A 26,646-nucleotide genomic window follows, 5' to 3' on the forward strand; every position below is an offset into this window, starting at 1 on the left:
CTAAGTCCAGCCTACCTCATAGAGTTGTTGTGAAAAGATGCTATCATCTGTAAAATCAGCTCTGGATCTGAGATTAAAAGCCCCAGGTAAGGCAACCAGATTCAAAGGAAGAAGGGCTCCTGTATCTTTTACAGTTGCTTATGAGGACAAGGAAAGTCAGCGCCCCTTACTGCTGTGCAAAGTTGAAAAAAGCTGCAGCTGCAAAAAAAATTCCTCTCGTATACAGGCACAATTGCCAACTGATCAGAAAAAACAACAACACTTCACTTGCTGCTGTGACTTTAACAGCACATTCAGCTGGTAAAAGCAACCGGTAAGCATTGTCCTCTGCTAATTCCTGTGGATCAAACTGCCACAAAAAGCACAGCTGCAGATGCCAATTCAAAACTTGGCAACCCTACAGGTGTCCCACATCAAGCTCCTTCCTTCCTTCCTTCTTCCTTCCTTCCTTTCACCTGTTCCTGCACCTTTAGCAGCATGAATTTATTTGTTACAGTTTCCTCATTACTCCCTAGCTTCACACTGGAAAAAGCTTTTCCTAATTAATTCCTGCCTGCTGTACCACTGTCAAGAGTCACAGGGGCAGATAAAGAAGAAGCTGAAAGCCCAAATCCTGCCCCTGGCAGAAAGATGTACTAATTACAGACATGCTTCCTTAGCAACCTCTGCTCCCAGCAAAGGCCGACGAGGAAATTATGGCTTACAGTTGCTCCGCCTGGGCCCATGACATGTGCTGTAGGTTAGCACCACCTCTTATGGGAGGCAGCTCCAATCTCGCTTGGCCTGGGAGGATCACACCTCCTTTAGCAGCAGTGCCAGCGAAACAGGACTTGAGGTGGCTGCAAAGTTGCTCCGTCTCCTCTCCATCAGCGACTTCTGAAACCGGCAGGATCCAGCAGCAAAAGACAGGCACCAACCTTTCGCTGAGAGGAGCACTGACAGCCCGGGCCGGTTCATTTCTTTGACTCCCACTGCAAGCAGATTTCATCCGCGGCTGCTGGGTCCAGGGGTCATCGTGATGCATTCGCTGTTCAAGAAAAGAAACAAAGGGAAATACAGCCCAACAGTTCAGAAGAAGAGGTGAGTGTTGCTGTGTGGTGGGTAGTTGTTTGCAGTGCGAATCCAGTTCCCTGGTTGGAGCTATTGTTTAGAACCTCAGCACAGGTGCAAAGCAGGGTATGTGTGCTTTCTTGCTGCGTTCCTCCAGTCCCTGATCCAGCGTCACCTGAGCAAGGTTTTGCTCCTAGTAACCCTAGCATCTCTCTCCTTCCGTCCCTGGTGCGTTCTTTCCGGCTTCAAACAAGATGCGTTTGGGGGTCAAGCCTCCTAGGAAACTGCATCCTCTCTGAAATACTTTCCCTATCACCACCTCCTGAATCCATCCTGTAGATGGGCAGGTGGATTACTGAGCGGTGTGCAAAAGGCACCCTGCACCTGCCGTGTGATAGTGTTCGGTTATTACTTTTCATGAGCCAGGACTGAGTCGTGAAACGAAGGCTTGTTGTTGTTGGCTTGTTTTATTAGCCCTGTTTCTGTTTTTAGAGACAGACTGGAAATGCAGACATTAGGGAAGTATGTTTACCTGGCACAGAGATAAGATAATGGGGGGAAAAAACTTTTCCTAGTTAATTTCTGTGTGTCAGTTTCTCTGTGTCAGTTTCTCTGTGTCCTTAAAGACTCACCAGCAGGGCCAGTAAAAAAATAAATAATTATGCCTAGAAAATCCTTGCCACCCTTTTCCTAAATATGAGTTGTGGTTGCTGACCGGTGTGTGAAAAGCACTCTGTATGTGCTCAATAGTACTCTCTCGCCTGTCATTTCTTATGTTCCAGGGGCTGAGCAGTTTATAGAGTTAACTCCTGGTGAATCTTGGCTTCTGTTAAGCTCTGGGCTTCTGCTTTTGGGCAGTCTGACCCTCTGCATGTTTACCCTGATGTAAATCCCACTGCGTGCAATGGGGCTACCACCCAGGGAAATGTGCACAAGAATGCAGCTTTAATTTCCCTCCTCAGCATAGTTTGTTTGAGATTGCTGTGGGCACATTCCAGAATTTAATCTCTCAGGGTGTGGTTCCATCACCCTGTCTTTCTCTCTCATATTGGCATATAACCTGATTTGCTGCTTCTTTGATGGATCCCCTTCCACAGCCAAATGACATGTCTCGATGCGTCCTAATTAAAACAGAAACAACCCACGTTGAGTTGATAAACAGGAACTGTTGTCTTCTACCCAGCCGTACGTTCTATGTTGGTCTGTCTTAACCCAGTGTTTTCTACTCAAATTGGGAGTGGTACGCCACATCTAATGTATGAAATACATGAAGGTGCAATCCTATGCATGTCCTACAAAAAGCCCTGCAGCTCCCGGGATAGCTGGCTGAGGCAAGTTGGGAGTTGTAGGGCCTTTTTCTGTCTAAACACGCCTATCCCTAATGTATTCCACAGAACCTGGATTAAAAAGTGGCACACCCAATGGCACATAGGGGAGTTTTGCAAACAAACCCCCAAAGTTTGGGAGTGGGATTTTGTGTGCTACTTGGGGGCCACTGCACAGTGCAGTTGAGTTATGGTGCCAGCGTGAACGTGTGTGAATGGAGCTGCCTTATGTGATCTGTATTGTCTATTGGCAATTGCTCTCTCCAGTATCTCCAGTGTATTTGCCTATCGCCTATTCCCAGAGCCTTTTAGGTCGGGTCGGTGTGATGCCCAGAGGCACCAATGCAACCACAGAAACCCTTTGTTTACCATCAAGGTGTCCTTCCCCCCCCCCCACTTTTTTTTTAAAATTAACACATTTTCTTTCCTGCAGCTGGAACTGCTGTGAAGTTGATATCTGTCAGTGCTGACAACTGTGACTTCAAAGGAATATTTTCATGTTTGGGGGCTCTTTTATTCACTCTTTGGGGCGGGTGACTTGTCCTTTGCCATGCCTCCTATGGCAGCCATTTTGTGGTGGTGCCCAGGACAGTTTCTCAAATTGCCAAATGTCCCCCCACCCAAATTGCCTACTCATGTTTTAACTGCAGATGCTGAGGGTTGAATCTGGGACTCGCTGCATACAAAGCATGTGCCCTGTGACTGAGCACAGCCTACCTGGTATTCAAACACGTTGAAACAGTAATGTGTGTGCCTCTGAGCATGTACAAAGTGCCTTTCCTCACCGCAGGATAATTATAGTGATGATTTTATTTCTATTCCGCGCTTCCTCCAAAGAAGCCAGAGTGGCTAATGAGGGCTCCTGTGCCTTTAGCAGCAAAACAGCAGCCAGAAATTCAACAGGCAATGTTTTTTGCATTGAGGTACATACCGCCGTGCTAGCATAATCTTCAGCAGCTGGATTTTACATCTGTCACCACGGCTGTTCAAAGGGACCACCCCTTACCCACAGTTAGCGACTTGCCAGGGCTCTTGCACTGTGAGGAATTTATTTAGAAGTGGTGGTGGTGGGGGAATTTCAACAGTCTGGGATACTGAGGCCTAGCAATTTAGAACTTAAGCTCTGTTTACACAATCCTCTTTCCTAATCTTTCCATTCTGGAGGCATGGTCCAAATTTCCATATAAGCAGTGGGGGGGATATGAGTTCTTTGTGAATTCTGACAAGTCTCCAGAGAAGGTGTAAATCAGGTTGGCCTCTTTTCCTCCAAATGCTCGTGTGGAAACTTTTTGTATTGGTCTTTGGATATGAGCAAGCGATGTTTCTTGGAACGTTGAAAGAGTCTTCAAGCTACCCCACCCCCCAATCATTGTCTGGGGAATCCTGTTCGAATGAGCCGAGAAACATGTTCCATGTGGGCGCCGCGTTCTTGCTATGGAGGTTTTGTTATGCAGAAGCAGCCAGCAGGAGGGTGGAGACTTGGAAGCGTGTCCCTCCTGATGGGTTTGCTGGTACTGGGACCTCTTTCGTTAATTGCACCATGGGCACCACTTCAAACCGAACGATTTGGAAGTTCAGCCAGGGTGGGTTGGCGGGACATTCCACAGCCTCCCCGGGCTGCTAGGCCTTTCCGTAGAGCGTCCATCTGGGCAGGTGTTCTTAAAGGTGAAAAGGTCCACACATCTGAGCCAAGCTTGAAAAGAAAGGAATGTGCAGAAGGCATGTAGGTGGACGAGGGTTCAGCCCCCGTCAGGAATTTTGTGCTGAGGGTAGGGGGGGGGGTGTTAAGGAGGTGAGGAACCATTGCAGAACAGCCAGAACATAAATAAAGGTAACTCGGTGTGTTTAACAGGATTGAACTAGCTTCTTAGTGAGCAATCGAGTAAATGCTCCCTGCGCGCATAGAGTACCACAAGTAAGAGGACTTGAGTAGCTTTTCTTTTAAATGAAAGCTCATCATTCAAGGTAGGAGCCCGGAATATCTCTGAGAAAACCAAGACCAGATCTACACCGTGTGTCAAATCATTACGATCCCATCAGGGTAATGCTATATCCCTCTCGCACATTTATGCCTCCTAGGACACACAATGGCATTTGTCCTTGGATAATGTCGAATAAAAAGCAGGAAAGAACACTACGAAAGAGGTATTTGGAATGTATCTTGCGTCCCAACACTTATCAGTGTACTTCAAAACCACTATAAAGCGGTAGTATAGATCTAGTCCAAGTCCCCACAACATCCCTGCGGCTACAAACCTGCAAGAGTTGCCAACTCTCTCCCCCTCATTGGGATCCTGTGCTCAGCTGCCCAGAACGAAGCAGATGACGCATTTCCCTTTAACTGCATGCTTGGAAAAGCTTTACCTGTTGAATTTCTGCTGGTCTTGCAGCTGTAAAAGGTGCAGAGGTCCCTTTTGGGGTGGGAGAGTTGGCATTTGGCAACCTACAAGGGTTGGGATTAACAGGACATTTTCTGTGCAGTTTATAATTGCAAATTGGAGAAGGTACCCTTCTGATTCTTTTTAGCTGAAGGTCCTTTTCGAACTATACGTGGTTTTTTTTGTGTGTTTTTTAACCATACTGCCAAGGATACAGAAGACCCACCTGGGGTTGCCACCTCCCTCCTACCCCACTGACACAATACAGCTGTGTAACTGGGAGAAATTCAACAGGTGCAGCTTTCTTCCCTAGCCTGTGGTGGTGCTGCATCTCCATGCTGGGAAAATATTTATCTGTTGATTCCCCCCCCCCTTTCCCATGCAGCTATTAAAGGTGAGTGTAGCCTGGCTGCATCCTGTCCCAATGCCTTGGAGCATTTGATTGTGACAGTGATTTATACATGCGATTTATTTTAAAATATTTTAGGCCACCTTTCAGGACAATCAGCCCTCTCAAGGCAGCACATCCAGTTTTATTTTGTTTTTGTGAACCACCCAGGGAGCTTCGGCTATTGGGCGGTATAAAAATGCAATAAATTAGGGTGACCATATGGAAAGGAGGACAGGGCTCCTGTATCTTTAACAGTTGTATTGAAAAGGGAATTTCTGCAGGTCTCATTTGTATATATGGAGAATCTGGTGAAATTCCCTCTTCATCACAACAGTTAAAGGTGCAGGTGCCCTGCCCTCTTTTGTATCTGGTCACTCTAGTATAGCTCCTGCACCTTTAACTGTTGTGATAAAGAGGAAATTTCACCAGGTTCTCCATATATACAAATGACACCTGCTGAAATTCCCTTTTCTATGCAACTGTTAAAGATACAGGAGCCCTGTCCTCCTCTTCATATGGTCACCCTACAATAAATAAATAAAATAAAGGTGTACAATCTAACATAACAAGGCACAAAGTAAGTGGGAAATGGGAAAGGAAGAGAAGAGAACACTTGAAATAAACACAAGTCTGTAATGGCAGAGGGGTTATTTTGGGGTGAGGACCTAGCAGCCCTTACCCAACTTAAAAACAAACAAAAAAAGGGTAGCTTTGTATGTACATTCTATTAACACTCCCATTCCTATCTTTTCTGGTTCCCTCCAACAAAGTGAGTAAACCACTATGATTTTTTTTTTAAGGTTGCCACATTTTTTTCCAGGCCCTGTTCTTATGCAATTAGCAGTAGCTGGACACAGTGAAATATAGCAGGTTATTGAAATCTGTTGGTGTGTGCCCCTTTACGTCTTTTATGTTGTTGTTGTTACTATCATTATTGTTGGCATTATTATTATTATTATTATTATTATTATTATTATTATTATTATTTTCTGAAGCTCTCTGGGCTGTTTATAACAATTCATAAAAATACAAAATAATAAAAACTCTATAACAGAGAAGTTATAGAAGTCGAGGTTTTTGTTTTTAAATTACCTGCTTAATTTCTGTGTGTTGAAACACTGCTAGAGACAAATGACTTTCTTTCTTTCTTTCTTTCTTTCTTTTGAAATGAAATCCCTTTTGTTTTCTAATCCATGGAGTATTTGCTCCACTTGCATTAATAAATATGCCAGAATTGAAGAAGAGTGTAGCAGGGAGCGTGGGTGGTGGTGGTGGTGGTATCATCCAAAATACAGCTGGGGATGGAAAAGACGCTTACACATTCTGAGTCGAGCGATAGTAGAGACAGGCGAGTTGCCATTCATTTTGCTGAATGACTCATTGTAGCAAGAAGGGAAAATGGGAACAGTTCCAGGTTCCGCCATGCAATCAGCTGCATTTGCAAATTAGGTCCATGGAAAGCTGATTTTCCAAAGACTCTGAATGCAACCACTGAGAGCCGGACATCAAGGAAATGTGACAGCAGTTCTGGATTTCTTGGAGCAAGACGGTAAAACTCCCAGATAAATCTAACAGGGATCCAAAACGCGATGGTGTTCTATTGTGTGGTTTCTCCAGCCCCGGCTGCTCCACCAAATACGATGCCATGCTGGAGTTATAGAAAGCTGTGATGGTGCACGGCACATCTCTTTAAGGCAGCACCTGGTGCCTCTGGGTATGTTGGACTACAACACCCACTATCCCCCAGCCAGCCTTGTAGTCCAACGCATCTTGCAGGCTCCAGGCTGGGTAAGGTTGTTTTAGGTTCAGGGCGCCAATGTGTTTTACATTTGTGATCTCACAAAAGTTCTGCCTTGGCCACGGCTGGGGACACACACACACAAATTTTGGGTATTATTATTATTATTATTATTATTATTATTATTTATTTATTTATTTATATAGCACCATCAATGTACATGGTGCTGTCCAGATAACACAGTAAATAGCAAGACCCTGCCGCATAGGCTTACAATCTAATAAGTTGTAGTAAACAATAAAGAGGGAAGGAGAATGCAAACAGGCACAGGGAAGTGTAAACAGGCACCGGGTAGGGTGAAGCTAACAGTATAGAGTCAGAACAAACTCAATATTTGAAGGCTATTATTTATTTATTCCCCCAGCAGGTTGCTGGTGGCCTGATCTGCCCAACTCTTCATGCTATTGTCTTTTGTCAAAACAGTTTTTCCTCTTTCTGAAATGTGTTAAATTAACAGTGCTAGAAGGAGACACACACAAAGAAGCATATTCCATAGGAAAAGAGGTTTTTTATCATACCTTTTTTTCATTTTTTTAAAAAATTATTGATTATCTCCAGTCTGATGATGAAGACAGGCAGAACTGTCAATGGGTCCCCTGGCCATGGTGTGGGGCTGACTTCATCCTGGCTTTGCCATTTAAATGACAAACATTTAAAGCAGCAAATGGAATAGAGGGTTAATTTTACCCTTCCCTCTATGCTTCTGGTGGGATGTTTGCCTTTTTACTGCCCTGCTAAAATTAAACACTGAATGTATATTTATCCATTCACGAATTGCCTAAGTATGCAATATGTTTAGGACTTTTTTTCTATCTTAACTTGCATAGGATTGTGCACTAAATATTTTTATTAACCCCCAATTATAGGCCTAAGCTACACCAAGCAGGATATTGCACTATGGAAGTGGTATGAAAGTGGTATATAAAAGGCAGGAGCCACACCAAGTAGGATATAGCTCTATGAAAAGTGGTATATGGTCTGTGTCAATGGGCCCCAACAGTTGTCAGTGCACTTCGATACTGCTATAAAGCAGTAGTGTGGCTCCTGCCTTTTATATACCACTTTCATAGTGCAATATCCTGCTTGGTGTAAAGGCCATGGAGTGCAAAACTGCTTCACGGATGGAGGCAGTGGGCGGGGGTGAGCTCTTTGTGACGGCACAGGCATCGGCCAGTCATCCCTGTTCACAGCCTGCGTCTCAACTGGCAAAATCAAGTTTGTTTGTTTTTAAGAGCCTGTCTTGGAGGAAAAGCATGTTTGGCTCGAATGCTGGGAGGGTGTTTTCAAATCAGCTTCGCTGCTGTTAAAATGCTACATCTGTCTTCACTCAGTGATAGGTCACTATAGGCCTAATGCAGTGGTTGGAAAGTGTTGGTCTTTGGCCTGGGGGTTCAGATCCCCATTCAGCGATGGGGTTCACTGGGTAACCTTGAGTCAACCATTCTCTCTCAATCAAAAACCACCTTATGGGGTTGTTGTGACAATGAAGACAGGTTACGTATTATTGACGTACAGCCACCCTGAACTCAGTAGAGGAGGGATGGTGCACAAAGGCGTTGGTTGTTTCTGTTGTGACTGTACAGGTGAAAATCTAAGACCAGCAGCTGATGCTTCCTGATGGATGGCTCTAATGCTACCAGTCAAAGACATTACGTGCCCATTCCATCTTTCCCACCTTAAAGGATCTTCTGTGGTAAGAAAAAAAGGAAGGAGTGGTCAGAAAATATGGGAGGGTTACAAATGGAAGATTATGTCTGCCCACCCTCTATCAAATTCTGTAAATAAGGCAGGGCAATTAAATAGTAAAAACCTCAAATGGAAGCACCCTAAGTCCAATCTGCTTGCTTCCCAGAACAACATCCCCTATGAAACACAGAAACAATAACAGAGTGCCTGCAACCTTGATCCTTGTAGTGCATAACACCTCCAGGGAGCTTGTTGCATGACTCTAGATCTGGCACCTATTAGCTCCTGAGTGTCTTTTGCTTTTTTAAAATTCTTTAAGAACATAAGAAGAGCCATGCTGTATCAGGCCAAAGGCCTATCTAGGCCAGCACAGTGGCTAATGAGATGCCCTTGGGTAGCCCACAAGCAGGACATGAGCACAAGAGCACCCATCCCCTCACGTCCCCAGCAACGGACATACAGAGGTTCATCGCCCTTGATGCTGGAAGTAATATATAGTCGTCATGGCTAGTAGCCTTATCCTCCATGAAAGTGTCCAATCCCCTTTTTAAAGTGCCCAGGTTGGCATCCATTACTACGTCTTGCGGCATCAAATTCTATAGTTTAACAATGCGTTGTATGAAGAAGTACTTCCTTGTGTTTCCATCCTGAATCCTCCACCATTCAGCACCACGGGAGGACCCCTGAGTTTTAGTACTATGAGAGAAAGAGAAGAATTTCTCCTGTCCGCTTCCTGTATAGCATACACAATTTTAAAAACCTCTACTCGCCTACCAGTGTTGGACATCAGCCAGCAGAGTTTAGATGGTTATCTACGGGCTTTAACTTATTGGAGAGAACGAAGAAACCTTTTGAGAAGGTGTTTTAAGGAGACCTTGGCTTTTAGGCACTTGACGGACCTTTTGGGGAAAGGACAAAAAGAAGTGTGTATGAGAAAGGAAGGACCTTGAGTATTCAACGGCAGCACCTGATGAATAAGTTCAACGAAACGGGATATGACCTGTAGTTTTTGTTTTCTTTGTCAGTGTGTTATTTCACTGACCTATTCAGGAATTTAGAACTTAGTGCCTTTCATTCCAATCATATGTGTGCATTTTACTGGATGTATCTTTTGGTGGGGTTTATTGTTCAGGTTTATTGTTAATTACACTTTAGGTGTGGTATATTTGGATTGTATTCCATGCATATGCATACGCTTTGTAATAAAATGTGTGTTTGTACATACAGTGCTTTAGGACACAGTCCCATTGATTGCGCCTGCAACACTCAGAAGCCCTGGAACACGGAGGCTTCTGAGGAAGCCCTGGAACACGGAGGCTTCTGAGTTTCCGATACCCTGCTGGGTTCAAGCTGGTAGGGCGGAAAGAGTGGTGAAGGGACCCCATTCTCTGTATTTCCTGTTTTTGCTAGATGGGCTTTTCAACCCGTCTAGCTAAGGCGCTTTGGAGGGGAGGAGAAGGGAAGAGGGCTGGAGGAGGGTCATTTCCTGGCCTTTCCACGCTTCTAACCTCCCTGCCCCCTGGAGTGCCCCCTGCTCTGAGGTCAAGTTTCCGACCTCAGAGAGGCAGCCAATGTGGTTCTTTCCACACTGGCTGCGAGAGGTTGGGGAGTTCAGATCTCCAGATCCCCCTTGTGAGGTTGGAGCACTGCCTCTGACCTCAGAAAGGGGAATTGGAACTGTCCTACGGTCCCAGGGACACTCGCCCAGGGACCATATGGTTTCTCCCTTTTTGTAGTCATTTCAGATGATCGTTTTATTGCACGCTCGTTACTGGGTACTCATGGATTTTCACGGGTCCCTCTCACCATGACATCTGCCTCCTACGCGCCTCCTGCCGCTTCTAACTTCGTTTGCACCACAAAAAATACCCCAGTAAGTCCGACTTATTTTTAAAGTTGGAAGTTGCCACTATCTCCTGCTGTGCGCAGGAGAAACAGCGGGAACAAAACACCCCATTGAATGGGCCACGTGCACGTGGTTTACTTCCTCTTTCAAAAGAGGAAGTCATGAGGGACAAACGTGCAGGCGGAGAAGCAACGGCAAGCAAACACGATTTCTCCCCCTGTGATGACGCTCATTGTACGTTCTTTAGCGGAGGTGGTCAGAAAGAAGAACTGCAGGTGTTTTGGACTTCAGCTCCCAGAATCCCCTGCCAGGACGACCAACAGCCTGCATGTAAAGCATGCATGCACTCCTATCATTGAGCTGCGGTCTGTCACAAATGTGACGCAATCATGTTGGAACCCTTGCGATTTCACGCCACGGGAGCACGGGTAGGCGGCTGCCGTTTTGCCCCTGGTGAATTGCATTTTTGAAGTTGCTGGAATTTCTGTGCTAAAGGAAGTCTGTTGTAATTGCCCATCATTTATCCAGCTCCCTGATCAGGGGTTTGCTGACAGGAAGCTTATTAACGCACCCTGTATTTTCAAATTCAGGCTGCAAATAATCTCATTCCGAAGAAAGCTATAATTTAATTGGGCTAAGCACACGACATTACTGAATGCAAGAAAAGCTGACTGTTCCAAACCGGGTTTCTCATAGTGAAAAAAATGAAGAGAAACCTGCCTAGGTCTGTTGAGTCAGGTGCCAGGTTCTAATTTCTCTGAACTGTAGCTGGGGGTAGAGCTTTGGGGCATGATCCACTGGGAAATTTTCCTGCACATACAGTACCTCCGTTAATGGCAGCTTCTCCCAGAACTGGGCGCTCCAAAGAAGAAGAACAGGATGGGGCTGAAAGGCTGGTTTGATGAATAAGGTAGCCACCCTGTGGGTAAAGAGCATTGAGCACAGTGGGATCTACTTCCCAGTAACCGTGCCTGAAATTGTACTGTAAGGATGTAAACCAGAAATGGTACTTCAGTAACTTTGGGCCTGTTTTGTCAGCCTCTGTCCCTATCCAGAATACAGGTTTTAAAAGGATAAGGAAAAACTATACAGGGTAGGTAGAATAATGGCTAGATTATGACCAATAATAGCTATAGAACCTCCATGTTCAGAGACAGTGTATCTTGGTTAGCAAATGCTGAGTGGGGGGCGGTGGTGGTGGAGTTACCTTTATGCCCGGCTTGGGGGGCTTCCTGGCGGAACCTGCCCACTATGAGAAACCTAGGCTTGGGCAAGTTTGCCTGTTTCCGGTCTGTGTCACTCTTTGCATTTTTTAAAAAAATTCTTTCTGTTTCATGTTAATCTGCACAATTTAAACATCTGTTTAAGCATGACTACATTTAAGGTGCTGAAATCTCCATTGCAGAATTTAGAGAAGTACAAAATCTGTTGGCTTTCAGTCCGATAGATGTGCATTGGGACATTTTGTACAGGAATGCGGATAGATTGAATACTTTGGCCATTCCTAACTCTGGAGCACAGGGCTGATCTGACAGGGACTACTCACGTGGTTTATGCATAACCGTACTGGCCTACCTTTCAGGGCTGGGGTTACTGAGATATTGCATCTAAACCTCTTTGGACATTGACAAAATGTGATACATAACACCAAAATGGCGGTGAAGATGGTGATCTCTCCGTCAGGGCCTAGGAAATGGCATTTTTAGGATGGAATTTTTGCTGCTGCCAGTACAACCGCTGCTATGCCACTGTACTGGTTCTGCTTATAGCAGTCAGCAGGAAGTTGGTACCGTCTCTGTAAGGATTCTGATTGTCGGGCATGTTGACGCAATACCAGAATTCAAGGTCAATCCAGAGAGCTGAACAGGACAGACCAAAGAAAGTACTTCTTCAGACCATGCATAACTAGCTTGTGGAATTCAGTGCCACAGGATGTTGCAGTGACCACAGGCGTAGCTGGCTTTTAAAGGGGATTTGACAAATTCGTGGAAGAGAAGTCTGTCAAAAGCTGTCGCCCATGACAGCTAAATGGAACCTCCATGTTCAGAGACAGTGTACCTCTGATTACTAGCCAGGGATGCCCCATTGCTGGGTTGTTAAGCAAGGGACGGCCATTGTCTTCATGACCTGGTTTGCACATCGCAGCCACCCAAGGCCTTTCTAAACCCTGCGTTATTTTGAATGAAACCTGAGTGAGTGAGCATTTCCCCACTGCCTGATCCCTGGGTTGTTAAGTGGGATGTGTGAACTGGAATTTCTGGGATGTTGTGGGGTAGACAACCCAGCGCTGTAACCCATACTTAAACAATGAGTTTACAACTCTGGGTTAAACTCTCTCCCATCAACCCAGAAATCCCAGTTCGCACGTCACACTTAACAACCTAGCAATGGGGCATCCCTGGCTTGTTTAACCCCAGCAGTAGCAATTGTGTGGTGGGAACCAGCTTGCTTGCTCCTGCTCAGTTCACAACCACCCGGGAATTAGAACAGCCTTGGGTGTACGTTTCCTGGAGTATCTTGCTGGCTGTTATGAGAATCAGAACTTTGAATCTTTGGCCTGATCCAGAGGGGCTGCTCTTATGTTCTTGCTGATTTGCTGTACCTGATGCTGACAAAAACCCTCTGGGTTAGAAAGGGATATTTCTGTGTACAGGATTTGGGCACTATGCATGACGCTGGCTTTGCATGATCCTTTATCCCCAAGGGATGGACACTAGCAATGGTAGTCCCCTTTTTTCCTCTGCTCCATTGGGAGAGGAATATGCAAAGAGAAAAGCAGCTGTGATATCCCATTTGGAGTTGCCATTTGCATTGATGCCTACTATTAGGGGAATTAAAAAGCCATAATAGGACAGAAACTGGATTTGATGTAGCATACCCATGGGGACACTTGATTTCCAGTTTCAGTTATAGGGAGAAAATGTCTGCTGGTTTACTCTCTCTCTCTCTCTCTCTCTCTCTCTCTCTCTCTCTCTCGGTTAGTTATTTATTTAAACATTTTATAGCCTGCCTTTTCTATTTCTTTATTTGCTCACCATATTTATGGGGCCACCCATCAGCATATGTTCTTTGGGTGAGTTACAGAATTGTAAATTTCAAAGTGGCTTACAAGAATAACACAAACAACCATGCTTTTGTGATTTTTTTCTAATCACTAGCCTGATAAAGATTTCTTCCATACTGGCTATTTTGTCCTTTGTTTATTTATTATGGAGAATCAAGATGACCGTTGCAGAAGTGTGGCATTCCAGAGTTGTCTTCCCATCTTTTTAAAGACCTGGTAGTGATATTTCTGACTCGCAATGTCAAAGAAGTGCCTAACTTTCACGGACCTCTCTACACCAGGGTGTTTTAGCGCCTGCTCTTCTGCAGTCCCCCAGAAGTGCAATGATAATTGTGGTTCCACCTGGTACTTTATGGAGTTAAATCCTCAGCAACATTCCCCCATTGCCTGTCCCACCAAAAGGCAACAGTGGGTGGCTTTACTGAACCAAGATTGCTGCCTTATAGTGAGGTACCAATAAGGACTACTCAGATATAACCTCCTTTGGGCCTGGAAAACATGCTTAAGGCTAGGGTGACCATATGAAAAAGAGGACAGGGCTCCTGTACCTTGAACAATTGCATAGAAAAGGGAATTTCAGAAGGTGTCATTTGTATCTATGGAAAACCTGATGAAATTCCCTCGTCATCACAGTTAACAGTTAAAGGTGCAGGAACTATACTAGAGTGACCAGATTTAAAAGAGGGCAGGGCTCCTGCAGCTTTAACTGGTGTGATGAAGAGGAAATTTCACCAGGAGCAGATCTACACGGCGTACTGAAGGTGTTTGCGTGCGCCCCCAAAGCGATTGTGTAGATCCTGGAAGGAAGAGGCGGAGGAAGAGGTGGCTGGGGAATCCGGCCGCGTCCTTGCCGCCGCCGCCCACCTCCCCACCTGCCTCCTGCTGCCAGCAAAAGAGCCACCCAGGTCGGAGAGCTTCTTCCGCTCTCCGCCCCGCCTTACTTCCGCCGAGTGGCTCTTTCGCCAGCAGCAGGAGGCCAGCGGGGAGGTGGGCGGATTCCCCAGCCGCCTCTTCCTCCGCCTCTTCCTTCCAGGATCTACACAATCGCTTTGGGGGCGCACTGCAGGCGCACACAAGCGCCTTCAGTACGCAGTGTAGATTCCCTCCAGGTTCCCCATATATACAAATGACCCCTGCTGAAATTTCCTTTTCACTACAACTGTTAAAGATACAGGAGCCCGGTCCTCCTTTTCACAGGGTCACCCTACTTAAGGCTGCATCTTTGCACTAATTAAGAGGCAATCGTTAGGACGGTGTTTTGGTGGCCGAGGTTTCTATGGTAAGAGATGAAAAATGCTTTTAAGAGGAAGCATACCATAGACCATGGCTTTCTAACACATCCTGCCAATACCGTGTTCTTTCCTTCCAGCTCAAAAGATAAGCACGCATATTCCACTATCAAGAACCCAGGCGTTAATTGATAGCTGGCAGGCTGGTAGGCCGCAGAGGTGACTGGCACCTGAGCAAGGCCACCCGCCATCACTTCAGCAAGGTCACTGACATTTAGGTGGCGTTCCTTCCTGGCTAGGGGTGAAGGAGGCAGTTCTGGTTCGTTGTCAGGAGCTTGACAGACCCAAATGACGGGCGTCTTATATACTGCCCTCCAGCCAATTAGAAAGGTCTGCTTTGAGTCAATCAGGACTGAGAAATATCTGAATGGGAACAGGAAGCTGGGGGAGGAGGAAGTTACTAATTATTATAATTGTTGTTGTTGTTGTTTAGGGAGACCAATGATTTATTTTATTTATTTATTATTGCATTTATATCCGGCCTTTTTTCCTGCAAGGAACCCAAGGCGGCGTACATAATCCTCCCCCTCTCCATGTTATCCTCACAACAACAACCCTGTGAGGTAGGTTGGGCTGAGAGTCTGTGACTGGCCCAAAGTCACCCAGTGGGTTTCCATGGATGAGTGGGGACTAGAACCCAGATCTCCTGACTCCCAGTCCAGCACTTGAGCCACTACACCACCCTGGCTCTCAGTGATGCTTACTTAGTTGACTGAGGTCTCGGCTTCTGGGTCCAAAAAAAGTATTTAATCCAGAAAGGACTAGGAAATTTGTCAGTTCACTGATGTTCCCTGTATTCCATAGTCGTATTCTTGGCTGATTGCTGCATTCCAAGGAAAGGCTGTGGTTCAGTGGTGGAGTACATGCTATGCGTACAGAAGATCCGCGTTCCAATTCTTAGTATCTCCAGAATGATAAAAGGATGGCTTAAGGGACCACTCTTTGCCTGAGACCGTGAAGAGCAGCTGATGCTAGTCAGAGAAGACCATCCTGGAGTAGATGAACTAGATGGTTTCGTCTGTTTCAGTATAAGTTAGCTTCGTCTGCTCACAACCCACGCTCCAGAGGCACTGTGTGACAAGACAAAACATGCCCTTGTGTTTGTTTTAAACCTGCTTTGTGTTAATTCTAAAACCTGTTGGAATTATGGGAACGGATAAACAGCCGCTCACTGTTTGCTTTTTCCAACCCATCCGAGGGCGTTTAAATGCACCAGCTGGATTTGTAACGTCCGTGCCTCTCCTATCAGAAGCCCTGGGGAAATTTTGCCCAGAGCAAAATTGTCATCTTTAGGGTTCAGAGAAGACATGGCAGTGACGCTGTGCCTTGTAGCTGTTGTGGTGGCGTGTGGGGTGGAACTCTGAGCTGGGATGTCATGGGGGCGAGGTGGGGAGAGAACAGGTTCAAATGTTCACTTCGCCTTGAGGCTCACTGGCTGGCTTTGAACGAGTCACGTTTTCTCATCCGCCGTCACAACAACCCTGTGAAGTAGATGAAAATGTTGCTCTGCGTTCACTGGAGCTCTAATTCAGCAGAAATATTATTTCAGCTGATTTTAGCGGATGCGGGTTCTTTGATTTGTAGCAAATGCAACAGGTCTTTTGGCACCTTAAAGAACTAACAGGTTTATTGTAGCAGAGATTTATTACGTCTCTAAGGTACCCCAAGACTCGTGCTTGTTACACTGACAGCTTGGTTTATAGGGAGTCACTTTGAAGGAGATCGCCTCCACTGGAACAGCCCAAAAGTGTCATTTCCTTTAATGAAGTGTAAGTTTCTGGAGAAAATTATGCAGGGCAATGAACGTGGCTTCTCTGACCACACACATCTTATTGACCTCAAAGTTCTGTTCATGGGGAGTTTTGGGAACAAGCAGTCTTAGCATGGATTGTCTGGGCTCTGAGTTGTGCCTCCTTGCCTGAGGCAGTGGGTGAAACGTTTAGCAGCAGTAATGAATACTTGGCGTACTGGTGAAACGGGGGAGAGTTTCTCTTGTTCCCATTACAGAGATGAGCTAGATACTTTAACTGGGCTTGATTGTGTGGTAGGTAGGGTCTAAACAGAATTGCAGAGAAAGTTCAGTGAGAACTGAACATCTACAGCAGAGGACAGGCAACGGGAAGCAAAATGGTGTTAGAGTTTTTGAGGTTCTCTGTTATCTACTGTACCTCGATGCTCATTTTGCCTCATTCTCACTCCCAAACATGAAAAATGCACATTTTTTCAAGCACACTCCCAAATGTGTACTTTCCCCTATCGATCAAAGCATGAAAATGCATCCTTTTTTTTTTTAATGCGCATTTAAACGTGCACATCTTTTTGAAAAGGACACAGGTTGCAATCACAAGCTTGAGAATGTGCGAGCTTCTTCCGAAAAATACAATTGTATTAGCGTTCAGGACCGTGAGCAGGGTATTTTCGCCTGCTTTTCAAACAACAGAATTTTCATACATCTGTACCTTAATCCTACTTTTAAAAAAATAATAATTAAAACACACTTTCTTATCGGCAGCTGGGATTGCTGCAAAATAAGTTTCTGTTGGTGCTGAAAACTGTGGGTTCACAAAAGTTGTTTAGTATGTTGGGGCTCAGATTCCACCTCTACCTTGAACTCAGTCGTTTGGGCAAGCAACTTGTCCTTTGCCATGCCTCCCATGGCAGCCATTTTGTGGTGGTGCCCATGACAGTTTCTCCAATTGCCAAATGTGCCCACAGCCCAGAAGGGTTGCCTACCTAGATGGATCAGTGGTCTGGCCCAGTATAAGGCAGCTAAAGCTTCCTATGTTACTTACTAATTTCCCGATGGCATGTTCCCTGCGTTGATTATTGAGAAGCGCGTATTTTCGGCCTCAGGCTATGTCATATGTTTGCCTATCTGCCTCTGTGTGTGAATGAGGAGGCAGAGCAGGGCAGCGGCGGAAGTGAAACCACTAAGATACGTGAGACAATGGAAGAGGGATCCTGTGTGTCTGTTGATTTGGCTCCAGAGGCAAAAGCATTGTGCAAAAGGGTGAGACCAAATGAGGCTTAACAGAGGAGCTGCTGGATTTTGCTAGAGAAAATGGCCTACGTAAGTGCTTTAGAATAAAGTGGACTGTCCGTGGAAGAGGGACAGTGGGTGGGTGGGTGTGGAGTGGGTGAGTGGAGTTGGCTGAACACTCTCTAGACTTCTTTGTTTCTTCTGTAGCAGGCTTATGCCTTGTCCAGACAATTGAGATACTTGTATTTACCTAACATCCTCAATCTCTGTACTTCGGTGCAAAATGGAATAAGATCCGACTTTGCCTGGTAAGGATTGCGGCTGAAAAAAACCATCAAAGGGAAAGGCGGACAAGGAGGAAAGTCCGTCAAAGGGCAATCAGGACTTCCCAGGAAGTGAAAGAGACACGGGAGTCTGGAGTGAGCTATTTATGAACGTCAGGGCTGCCTCTAGATTTGAGGGGTGTCCCTCTGGTAGCTGCTTGTCAGCTCCTTCCTCCTTTGATGGGCTTACCTGGCAGTGGCATCCCATGTACTGCTGAGTGTAAGGGATGGGTGAATGGAACTGGGGCTGGCCTGTCTTTTAACGTGTTAATTTTATTGTTATGGTTCATAGGAAAAGGGAGATAAGTGGCCCAGCTGCATGGGGGAGAATGCTGAAGCCAGGAACCGCCTGAGGCATGTCCGCTCAGCCTTGAGAGACATTAACATCTCAGGCGGAGGTGTGAAAGATCTACGTATGAAAAGCCAAGGGGAGGGGGGAAGGAGTTGGAGAAAAGAAACTATAAAAGATACTTTGTGGGGGGAGTTCAGCGCGGCTGGCTGACTCCAAGGCTGGGTGAGGTATGAACTGTAGTTTTAGTTTTCTGGCTTGCTTTTTCTGGGTTCTTCTATATATGCATGTTTTAATAGTTTTAGTATGCTAATCCCATGTAACCTACCCGTTTCCAAATAAATGGTCTTAAACCTCCAAATTGCGAGCTGTGAGCGTTTTTTTCCGGGGATCTGTGCTAAATCCAGTCCAAGGGCCGGCTTTTGCTGGTGCGTGCTTCCTTTACACTGAGTACCCGGTGGGGACACACACCACTTTCATTTCTTACAATTACCTGGAGGGACACCATGTTGAGAGCATTGTGGGTAATTAAAATGGCAGCTGAACCCACCTACCTAGTGATGCATGGAGCGCCGGTCCTGAAGATGTTTCAAAGCAGCCTCAAGGCAGGCGTCAGCAACGAGCCCTGTAAGCCTGGTTGCCTATGGGCTACCTCCTGTATCAGAGGCAGTAAGCCTATATACACCAGTTGCTGGGGAACATGGGTGGGAGGGTGCTGTTGCACCATGTCCTGCTGTGTTGGTTCCTGGTCAACAGCTGGTTGGCTGCTGTGTGAACAGAGTGCTGGACTAGGTGGACCCTCAGTCTGATCTAGCAGGGCTCTGCTAATGTTCTCACTGTGTGTTTTGGAGATCCTGAAGCAAATCATTGGATTGGGAGGAATTAGATTTTAAGTTCGGCCCTGAACCAAAAAAACACACACACTTTGGTCCAACTCCCAAGCAATGGCAGGATCTGGTGTAGGCACTGCTTTACTGAGGTATATTCAAAAGGTTTTCAAAATCCCAGCCTGTATTTTAATAAAATGCTAGGAGGCACTTTCTGCAACCAGTATGAACATTGATCAAGCACTAACATTGAGCCAGATAGTGTTACATACACTGTGAACTTTACTTGAGTCTCATGTTGAGCATGTGTAAACGTACCGGCCGAGAAACTGATCTGAGAACCAGGAACTAGGGCTGTGCCGTGCTTCGGATCCAGGTCCAAATTCTGAACCAAAGTGGGGCGACTTGGACCAAATCAGTCCGGTTCTGAAGTGGGGTGAACCAATCTGAATTGCTTCGGATCCTTTTGAACGGATCCGGACAATTCAGAAGCCCAGACGGATGGGCCCGTGCCTGGCTTTTCCATGCGCCCACTGAGCAGCTCTCTCTGCTCACACCTCCCTCCTGCATGGGCCTGTAATATTACATAAATGACTGCCTTTCGGGTGCCATTTGAACAGGATTTAATATACAGGAGTAGACGAGTCGTCATTTTAAATAGTGACTCCCTTGAAGAGGGGGATACCTGCGGGTGCCTGTGAAGGGGCTGGGTAAGGAGCAGGGGACTCTGGGGAGGGGGCGCAAGCAGGGGCAGTGTTCAGTGGGTGCCTTGGAAAATGTACATCTGAATAATTTGGATGTCCGAATCGTAAATCGGATCGGGGTCCGAAGCGAGTCAGATGGGGTCCAAATCGGGCCGAGGCAGATCGGGGCCATTTTAGAAGCTCTGAAGTGGGTTGGGTGGTCCGTGCACAACCCTTCCAGAAGCTCTCCATTTAAAACTTTACCTCTGCCATGAACCTGGTAGGAGGGCTTAGGCAAACTTTTTTCTCTCTCTGCCACAGTCCTCTCATTTGTTCCATATATATCCCAGCCTTCCTCAGTGGACCCAGGGCCACCGCATGCACTGTTCTCCCCACCCCAAGCCCACACTTTATCCTCCCCTGTAACTCATCCCTTGCATGCAGAAGGTCCCAGGTTCAATCTCCAGCATCTCCAGGTAGGACCGCTAAAGCTCCTGCCTGAAACCCTGGAGAGCTGATGCTTCCAGTCAGTGTTGACAATACTGGGCTAGATGGGCCAACGGTCTGACTCAGTAGAAGGCAGCTTTCCTATGTACCAGTGTTCCCCCACCCAGTGAAAGCTTTGTGGCTGAGTGAGGATTTGAACCCAGGTCTCATAAGAACCTAAGAAGTGCCCTGCTGGATCAGACCAAGGGTCCATCTAGTCCAGCATTCTGTTCACACAGGGGCCAACCAGCTGTCGGCCAGGGACCAACACAGCAGGACACAGTGCAACAGCCCTGATCTCCCCAGTCCTAGTCTGACATTCTAACCACTATCCTATCCTTCCCCCAACCTGGTGCCCCTACAGATGTGTTGGGGGATGTTGGGAGTTGTAGCACCAGGCTGGGGAAGGCTGCACCATATCACGCTGGGTCACTGGTGCAGCTTGATCCAAAGGCTCTGGTCTCAATGCGTGGGTGGGGGTTTCCAGTTGCTAGGGATTCTTTTTTTGTTGGCCGGCACCTGCCTCTCTCTGATTTCAAAGAATCATAGAATAGCAGAGTTGGAAGGAGCCTATAAGGCCATCGAGTCCAACCCCCAGCTCAATGCAGGAATCCACCTAAAGCATCCCTGACAGATGGTTGTCCAGCTGCCTCTTGAAGGCCTCTAGTGTGGGAGAGCCCACAACCTCCCTAGGTAACTGATTCCATTGTCGTACTGCTCTAACACTCAGGAAGTTTTTCCTGATGTCCAGCTGGAATCTGGCTTCCTGTAACTTGAACCCGTTATCCCGTGTCCTGCACTCTGGGAGGATCGAGAAGAGATCCTGGCCCTCCTCTGTGTGACAACACTTTTTAACCCAAGTGTTCAATGTCTTATGTTTTGGTTCTGTGTGTGTGTGTGTTTTGGTGGACAAAAATGCCTGCAGCCCAAAGAATTTGCTCTGCTTGGAATGTGCCTGAGTTGACAACCTTGCTCTTCGCGTGCCGTTCATACCTGGTGGCAGGTGCTAAGGACGTACCTGCAAGGACTCTGCATTTTTCTCAGCCACTTCCCTCTAGTTAACAGGGAGGAGCAGACTGGGAGTAGCCGAAGCCCTACAGTACAGGCACAGGAGGCTCTTCCGAACTTTGCACTGTGAATTTCTGGGAGCTGCCCCAGCCCCGCCTCTCCTTTGTCCATTGCCAGTGAATCCATCACCCAGTGACAATCCCATTGTCTTCTGCCTCGTGTTTGGAGCTAATCTTGTCATCTAAAGGCACTGATAAGCTGGGCCAGCCCAAAGACTTTCCATTGTCAGATCTTTGTTCTTAAATAGTAGCGAAGTATTGGGAAAGCAGTCAATCATTAACCAGAGTAACTAACACTCTTTGCAAATATGCATGTACTTATGGCAGGTATGCCGAGTGTGTGTGTGTGATAGAGAGAATAAGACAACTTAGAATCATAGAATAGCAGAGTTGGAAGGGGCCTACAAGGCCATCGAGTCCAACCCTCTGCTCAATGCAGGAATCCACCCTAAAGCATCCCTGACAGATGGTAGTCCAGCTGCCTCTTGAATGCCTCTAGTGTGGGAGAGCCCACAACCTCCCTAGGTAAGTGGTTCCATTGTCGTACTGCTCTAACAGTCAGGAAGTTTTTCCTGATGTCCAGCTGGAATCTGGCTTCCTGTAACTTGAGCCCATTATTCCGTGTCCTGCACTCTGGGAGGATCGAGAAGAGATCCTGGCCCTCCTCTGTGTGACAACCTTTTAAGTATTTGAAGAGTGCTATCATGTCTCCCCTCAATCTTCTCTTCTTCAGGCTAAACATTCCCAGTTCTTTCAGTCTCTCTTCATAGGGTTTTGTTTCCAGACCCCTGATCATCCTGGTTGCCCTCCTCTGAACACGCTCCAGCTTGTCTGCATCCTTCTTGAATTGTGGAGCCCAGAACTGGACGCAATACTCTAGATGAGGCCTAACCAGGGCCGAATAGAGAGGAATTTATTTTATACAAAGCTTGAAGATAGATCTGTAGTGTGATTGAAGGTACAAGATCTTGTTCTGCACTCTGTGTGTGTGTTTGTGTGTGTATAGACTGTCATGAAAAGCAGTAAATTCCAAAAGACGTAACCTCACACAGAGCAAAGAAGAGATGGAATCTCTTTAGTAAAATGCTCAAGAGGAATGAATTGTTACAGTATTTTTTGTGTAACCATTCTGCTTTGCATCAACTAAGAACGCAAGATGAAATTGCATGTGAGTTGCAAGTGTCTATGAGCTTCTTTAGATGAGTGTTTTATAGTACACTTGTGACTGGCCACTCACGGATGTTTGTGGGTCAATTTGATGACACTGTGATCGTCCTGTGCATCTTCCGGCCTTCTGCTGTTTTTCGTTACAAAATAAGACTCAGAAAACCGACTCTTATGAACTATAACAATATTTGTCGCTATTTCCTGCAGAGTGCAGGGGAAGTTGCATTATAAAATGCCCACTAGAGGGCGCTGACCCACTAAACTGAATGAGTCATGTGGTCACTGCTTTCTTCTCCTTGTGATTCTGTTTATTCCTATTGCAGAAGAGAAGCAGGAAGCAGACGGACAGAAACGTGATTCTCCCCTCCCCGTCTGAAAACCCTCCTTATCAACCTTCCCCAACCTGACATCCTCTAAATCAGCCTTCCTCAACCTGGGGCGCTCCAGATGTGTTGGACTACAACTCCCAGAATGCCCCAGCCAGCTGGCTGGGGCATTCTGGGAGATGCAGTCCAACACATCTGGAGCGCCCCAGGTTGAGGAAGGCTGCTCTAAATGTCTTGGACTACAACTTCCACCATTCCCAACTAACATGGCCATCGCCAGTTGGAGATAATAGGAGTGTGTGCGTGCACGTCTGAGTTGGGGGGGATGATTTGGAGGTGATATTCCTATTAAATAATGCATTTTAGACCCATAGACGTTCCTTTCCAATCTGTTTGCTATAATTGGCATGATGTATTTCTTGCACTTTAAAATAAATTTAGCAGTTTCAAGTTTTGTGCTTCTTATTTTTTCCAGGAAACATGTTCTTAAAAATCAAAGTTGGCATTTTTTGCGGGTGGTGGTGGTGAAAGTAGCTCCCCTTGCCTAGGGCGCCAAATAGTCTGGCACCGGCCCTGAGGGACTGAATCTGGGATCTTCGGAGTCTAAAGGAGAACGGTGCAGTCAGCCACTGAGCTGGGCCCCCTCTTTATGTTTCTGTGCTTAAAAACAACTGGAGATCAACACTCTGACATCTGGACATCAGCAATCTGGAAAGCCGCCTTCTTTTGAATATGAAAACCCAGTGTTTATTGAAAGGACTTCTAATCCAAGCCCCCTTGAGCCACGGCCATCATTCCTGACATTTCTCCACGGACTCAAAAGTGGGCTCATTCTTTCCGTGAAACCTGAGATTCTTACCTGTCCACCTGAAGGAGCCTTAAGCAAATTGCTAGAATTAAAATGAAGGTGATGGTGGCCATGGCGGGGGTGGGCAGAATCACAAGGAAGTCATGTTTCTGGGATGCTGTGCCGGCGTGTTTACCATTTCTGTGCTATTCTCGGGTGGGGAAAAGTGGGGGCTGTTCTGTTTTTAAAAATGGCTGCATATTGCTGAAACGGTTTTCCAGACTTGGCTTTAGCCACTGGCGCCTTATATTATTATTATTATTATTATTATTATTATTATTATTATTATTATTATTATTTATATAGCACCATCAATGTACATGGTGCTGTACAGAGCAAAACAGTAAATAGCAAGACCCTGCCGCATAGGCTTACATTCTAATAAAATCATAATAAAACAATAAGGAGGGGAAGAGAATGCAAACAGGCACAGGGTAGGGTAAACAGGCACTGGGTAGGGTAAAACTAACAGTATAAAGTCAGAACAAAATCAAGTTTTAAAAGCTTTAGGAAAAAGAAAAGTTTTTAGCTGAGCTTTAAAAGCTGCGGTTGAACTTGTAGTTCTCAAATGTTCTGGAAGAGCGTTCCAGGCGTAAGGGGCAGCGGAAGAAAATGGACGAAGCCGAGCAAGGGAAGTAGAGACCCTTGGGCAGGCGAGAAACATGGCATCAGAGGAGCGAAGAGCACGAGCGGGGCAATAGTGTGAGATGAGAGAGGAGAGATAAGAAGGAGCTAGACAGTGAAAAGCTGCCAGCACCTCGCTGCTTTGTCCCCATGCTGAGTACAGGGTCGATGGCTGTCCACCAGCTCTGTGACAGAGATCCACTAATCCAGGTTTCATGTCTAAAGGGAAAGGTGATGTGATTCAGTGATGCTGGGAATTTGTGGTTTATGATCCGGGAAGTCCTCCTTCCTGACCCTAGATGTATCGGGATTAATTCTACAGAGCTGGTGAGAGAAAGGCACTCTGGCATCCCCTGAAGTGCACGCCTCCACTTGATTACACAGGTTCCAACCTTGACCATACATATGGCGCTCTAGTTAATGGATCTGTTAAAATATCCTTGTAATCTAGTACCCAGAATTGAGTGCAGATTTGGGTTCAACTCTTGCCTTTGTTCTAGAGTCTTTGAGTGGCCTTGCATCAATCACTAGGTCTCAGTCTTGGTTTTCTGTTGGATCCATGGGGTTTTTGTGGTTGTTAGCTATCTCACTGAGGTTTAGTGTGGGGTGGGGCATTGTGAGGAAACAAACACCACAGCAAAGATTGTGAAGTACTTTACACATGATTAGTACTGGTAAGCAGTTTATAGTGGGGTGGGATGAGTAATTGCCTTGAATAGCTTCCAGCATTCTTTGGCAAAAGATCCAGCTGTTACTCCACCCCTGCCTTGGCATAAAACATGAAAATCCATGGTATCCTTCCAGTAAATAAACAAGTCCCTTGACCCCTTCTTCCACTCACCCACTCCAAGAATGGTGTGTCCTACAATAAAAAGAGAATTAATACCAGCCAAACAGAACCTGGCTTCAGCTATTCTTTTGAATGGTCCCACGGTACATCTGTCTTTTATTTGTAGTTCGGGTTCATGACTTGACTGAGAGCTTAACGCAAGTCACAGTTCACCAGTGCCTCTGTGCAGGTGCAGAGTTTCCCAAGCTACCACACAAGCGCATCTTGCCGTCACATGTGCCTCTGAGCTTGTTGTAACATAGAGGCAGCGTGAGGCTGGAAGTCCCCAGTTCAAATGTCATTTGAGCCATGAGCTCACTGGGGGTGGGGGGGCACAGGAAAACTACGCTCTCAGGTCCTCCTATTAAATTGATGGCCTGCCTTACAGGACCGTCGTCATTAGATTGAGATTGAGGGGAGACATGAGAGCACTCTTCAAATACTTAAAAGGTTGTCACACAGAGGAGGGACAGGATCTCTTCTCGATCCTCCCAGAGTTCAGGACATGGAATAATGGGCTCAAGTTAAAGGAAGTCAGATTCCGGCTGGACATCAGGAAAAACTTCCTGACTGTTAGAGCAGTACGACAATGGAATCAGTTGCCTAGGGAGGTTGTGGGCTCTCCCACATTAGAGGCATTCAAGAGGCAGCTGGACAACCATCTGTCAGGGATGCTTTAGGGTGGATTCCTGCATTGAGCAGGGGGGTGGACTCGATGGCCTTGTACGCCCCTTCCAACTCTGCTATTCTATGATTCTATGATTAAGGAAATGTGTGTAAAGTCCTTCAACCCTTTCAAAAGCATGAAAATGCTGTGTGTTGTTATAATTGCTATTATCTGGCAGGAAGGAGAGTGGGTTTCCTTCTGTATCAAAGGAGGTGTGGTTTTTAGAGCTCCATCACACCAGCATTTTATCGCATTCTCGTCCTGCCTGGTTTGCCGTTTTGAAACGCGATATTCATATGATGTGGTGCCTGTCCTGCAGTCACCTCGCCTCTTCCCCGCCATTTTCTGTCTTTTTCTAGGGCGGGGAAAGTGCAATTTATTTTCTCCATGCGAGATAAAAGCACCCTTCCACCCCCCACCCCCCGTGTCCTAACACTACATTGCTTTTGTTGGAGGCGGTCTTGCTGACGGAAGAGGAGGGCGGGCGGTTCTCCAGCTTGCTGAGTCTGTTGGTCGAACGAACGGACTTGTGCTGAACCAGTCGAATGGACTTTTGCTGCTCCAAACCCACCCTCGTTGCCTGCTGAAACGGCCCCCAGCCAATTAAACACTGAATCGGTAAAACTCTAAACAACAAAACCAGAGCGAGGGGGGCGGGGAAGGTGCCCCTGTCCATCACCTGACAAGAACCAATGAACTGGAGG

At 46.3% G+C, this 26,646-nt stretch overlaps 1 protein-coding gene across 1 annotated transcript in view; it reads left to right on the forward strand.

Annotated features, from left to right (window-relative positions):
* The first annotated feature begins 969 nt into the window (after nt 1-969).
* PPL (periplakin) overlaps nt 970-26,646 on the forward strand; it is a 64,667-nt gene continuing 38,990 nt past the window's right edge. The window contains exon 1 of the mRNA XM_063143346.1: nt 970-1,080. Coding sequence (XP_062999416.1) covers nt 1,019-1,080 — 62 coding nt within the window. The 5' untranslated portion in view covers nt 970-1,018. The remainder of the gene's footprint in view (nt 1,081-26,646) is intronic.

This window comes from Elgaria multicarinata, chromosome 17 (assembly GCF_023053635.1).
Source record: "Elgaria multicarinata webbii isolate HBS135686 ecotype San Diego chromosome 17, rElgMul1.1.pri, whole genome shotgun sequence".
Classification (NCBI taxonomy): Eukaryota; Metazoa; Chordata; class Lepidosauria; order Squamata; family Anguidae; genus Elgaria; species Elgaria multicarinata.